This window comes from Dendrobium catenatum, unplaced genomic scaffold (assembly GCF_001605985.2).
Source record: "Dendrobium catenatum unplaced genomic scaffold, ASM160598v2 fragScaff_scaffold_325, whole genome shotgun sequence".
In the NCBI taxonomy this organism is placed as follows: Eukaryota; Viridiplantae; Streptophyta; class Magnoliopsida; order Asparagales; family Orchidaceae; genus Dendrobium; species Dendrobium catenatum.
In genome coordinates this window covers 1098082-1101776 of record NW_021318787.1, presented here as the reverse complement: position 1 = coordinate 1101776, position 3695 = coordinate 1098082, and the positions used below count along the sequence as shown (strand labels likewise).

The following is a 3695-nucleotide window of genomic DNA, read 5'->3' as shown; positions in this document are numbered from 1 at the left end:
TAATCAAATAGTTTTAGATTTTTATTTTAAAAAATATCATCTTAGGTCCAGCGTCGTGACACCCCATTCCCTAGCACCACTGTCACAACAGTGCCACTTAGTGCTGTAGCGGCCCCCAAATCTCCTTCGCAACAGGGAGCTTAAAGTGACGATGCTACCTCCTACAGCTCCATAACACTCCCAGTGTAATTTTTTTTAACTTTGAATTTCTTTTTGCCATTTCAATTTATGAGCTCATTTAGGATTAATTATGCATTATAGAACTTATAATCAGTACTTAAAGTGGAGTTTAAACAAAATTTCATTTTAAATTACATTAATTACTTGACTTTATAGTAACAGGTATTATAGTATTGATGTTTTAAAATGTTGATGGAGATGAAGGTTAATGATGTTAGTGGACATCATCCTTTGTGTCAATGATGCATTAGTCTTATAAGCAATGAAATGTTTCAGTTGGTAGTGATAGCATGCAGTAACCCTATAGTTAAAGGAGTGTGACAACATTATTGCTGATGGTAGGAGATGATAATTAAGCAATCATATAGTCTTCTTTAAGAAACTATAATCATGTGTTGATTTGGTAATGTTGATTGGGAGACAATAGTTTAAAGACCGTGGTCGAATGCCATCAATTTAATGGTAGTAGTCATATATCAATAGTTTGATTATGTTGGTTGGTTAGTTGTGTTCAAATAGTAATGGTCAATTAGGTGGTTTCAAAGACCAAATGATGGTGGTCTACTAGTAGTGCCAATTCGACAACATTATTTGGCCAGTGATCATTCAACGGTGATGGTTGGTTTCGCTTGCCAAAGGACCAATTGTGGTGGTACAATAGGCAATTGGTTTGGTGAGATCAAATTCAACGAGTTGTTTGCGTGAGGGTTATTCAAGGCGACAATGATTAATTGTTCGCTATGTGGTGGTCTAGCTATGCAATTATTTGGTCGTGATTTGCGCGATGATTCTAACGATGGGGATTTGGGCAATGATGTTTTCGATTGCTTTACATTTCTGGCAACACATATTCATCAACAAATGATCGAGAAGCGCCACGATTTTTGATGTCCATGGTCATGGTAAAGCGCTCTAGAAATATTCTTTGATCTCTCTCTAATTATCCACTCCATCTTTCATGTAGAAAAAAATGAGGCAGGTTAATACTATATTATATACTATATATATATATAGTATAGTATATATATATTATATAGGACATTTTTTGATAAATCTAGTTAAAGTTTTTCAAAACACACTTTATTGACACAGGTTATGTCCCTTCGATTAAAGTTTAATTCATTTTTAAATATTTAAAAACTGTTTCGTTTAATGGATTTTAGAAATTTTTAAGTGATATTGAGCTTATTTATTCATCTTGGCAAAGACACCAAGTTGGCACATGTCCATCTCGGATTCAGACGATCAAAGTACGGCCAATTGAATTAATATTATGAGTTTTTTTCGATCATGGCTTCCAATGTAAGTAAATTTAGGTTTTTTTTGGACTGGATCAGATCACTCTTGATATCGTACATATTAGTTCTCAACTATAAATTTGTTGGAATCGGTGTTCAAGATGAATATGAATTTTATTTATGTTCAAGCAAGGGTTTGAGCTCTTCAAACTTTGTTGAGTATACCTTGCAGTGTGTGCGATTTATCTAGTCAATTGTAAGTTTTGTCGCTCAATTGAAGTTTTGAATGATTCTGGAATTTAATTAACCAAAAAATTTTAATTCTAATATGTATTAATATTCATATTCATCTTTTTTTTTTTGAGGAAACTATAAATATTTATTTTATTAATAAATTTAATTTTTATTTTTATATATTCTGAAACAAAAGTTTAGAACAAATCTGTGTGCAAAGAAATGGAATTACAAAGAAAAAAGCGCGTCTTTTACCCACCACGACAAGCCTTCAGATAAATACGACACTTAGCTAAAACCCACACCACAAACACTTTGATCGAGAGCAACTGCAAGCTCTCAACACAAGAAAAGCTACAGATACAGAGTGAAACTAATCCAGATTGCTAGGAAATAGGTAGAGAAAGCGATCTCTTCTTATAAGCGCGGAAGAGAATCGACTTCTTCTAAGATTCTGTTTTTCCCGCTCCCTTCCAATGCACCGATTCATCCCCCTCTTCTTCTTTCTAATCCTCTCGTCGGCGCCGGTGCCGGCATTCTCCGCCGGATCTCATATCCGGCTGACTCTCCACCGGAGACCGGAATCAACGGGGATCTCGCGGTTAGAAATCCTTCGAACGATGATACACGACGATCGACGGCGGCAGAGGATGATTTCCGATAAGATCGGAAGACGGCGAAGGGTTTGCTCAGTTCCGCCATCGCCGGCAATCGAAATGCCGGTTTGGTCGGGGGCTTACACGGGGACGGGACAATACTTCGTTAGGGTTCGGCTAGGCACGCCGGCGAAGCCATTTCTGCTAGTTACCGACACCGGGAGTGATCTCACCTGGGTAACTTGCAGGTTCCACGATGGCGCCGAATCGCCGGCTCCTTCCCCTGATGTTAACGGAGGCGGCGGTAGGAGGTCTAAGAGGGTTTTCAATGCGGATCTATCGAGGTCTTTCCGGCCGATTTCGTGCTCGTCAGACTTATGCCGGACGGAGCTTCCGTTCTCTTTGTCGACTTGCCCTACGCCGGCGAGCCCTTGCGCGTACGATTACCAGTACGTATCGTTGCTCAATTAATTAATTTGTGTCTGAATGTCTTTAGATGTTTACATTTCGCATTAAAATCCCCCCTAAAATACATTTCACATCGATTCAATGCTTTTTAAACTTCTATAAATAATTTGAAGTTTTATTATTTTATTTTTAATATTATTTTAATTTTATATTTATATCGGAAATTTAAAATTATGTGGCCTAAAATAAAGTATAATTATATATACCCATGAATATAATACATGATTAAAATTTTACATATTGATGGTTATTTAATAAAAAGCTTCAATCAGAATATTAAAGCTGACTTTATCTCCTCTCTTAATCATTAATATATATCGTTCAAAATAATTATAAAATTAGTTAAAATTTAGATATAATTTTTAATATATAATATGACAAATATCCATATCTATACCCAATATAAAAAATAAATATGTATAAATACCCACAATTTTATCTTAATAAAAAGAAATTATTAGCTCATAATAGTCAATAACCTCTTATACTCAGCAACTCACTATCCATACGAATATCTCAGACTCAACACTACTAGTCTCTAAGGTGTAGGGACAAGTCAAAAAAGATTTCCAAAAGGAGACTTTTTTTTCATCTAAACCACACCTAAGACACACGCATTTTATGGCAAACCACATGATTATCTCATAATTGCGTGTAAATTTGGAATTTCGAGTGATCCTAAGCTTTCTTGCATTTTCGCGCTCATTTCTGAAGAACAACCTATGTTGCCACATTTTCGCACACCATTACTCCTATCCGAGTACAAAGTGGATCATACAAACTATTCCCATCCCTACTAATGAAATAAAACATAATAAGATAAATTATCATCGTTATTTATGCTTTTAAAAACCTATTAAACTATATGATCCTCTTGATAGCATAACTATACATTAATTTGACAACAAGAGCATCAAATTCGCACAGATATAATCCATACACTTAAATACCCAAACAGGATACCATCCATAACCACAGT

General features: G+C 35.4%; 1 protein-coding gene across 1 annotated transcript; it reads left to right on the top strand.

Moving 5' to 3' along the window:
- The first annotated feature begins 1890 nt into the window (after nucleotides 1-1890).
- LOC110110957 (aspartic proteinase NANA, chloroplast-like) lies at nucleotides 1891-2817 on the top strand. The gene has a single exon (XM_020842619.2). The coding sequence runs from the start codon at nucleotides 2129-2131 to the stop codon at nucleotides 2717-2719; it is 591 nt and encodes a 196-aa protein (XP_020698278.1). The 5' UTR covers nucleotides 1891-2128; the 3' UTR covers nucleotides 2720-2817.
- The last annotated feature ends 878 nt before the right edge of the window (nucleotides 2818-3695 follow it).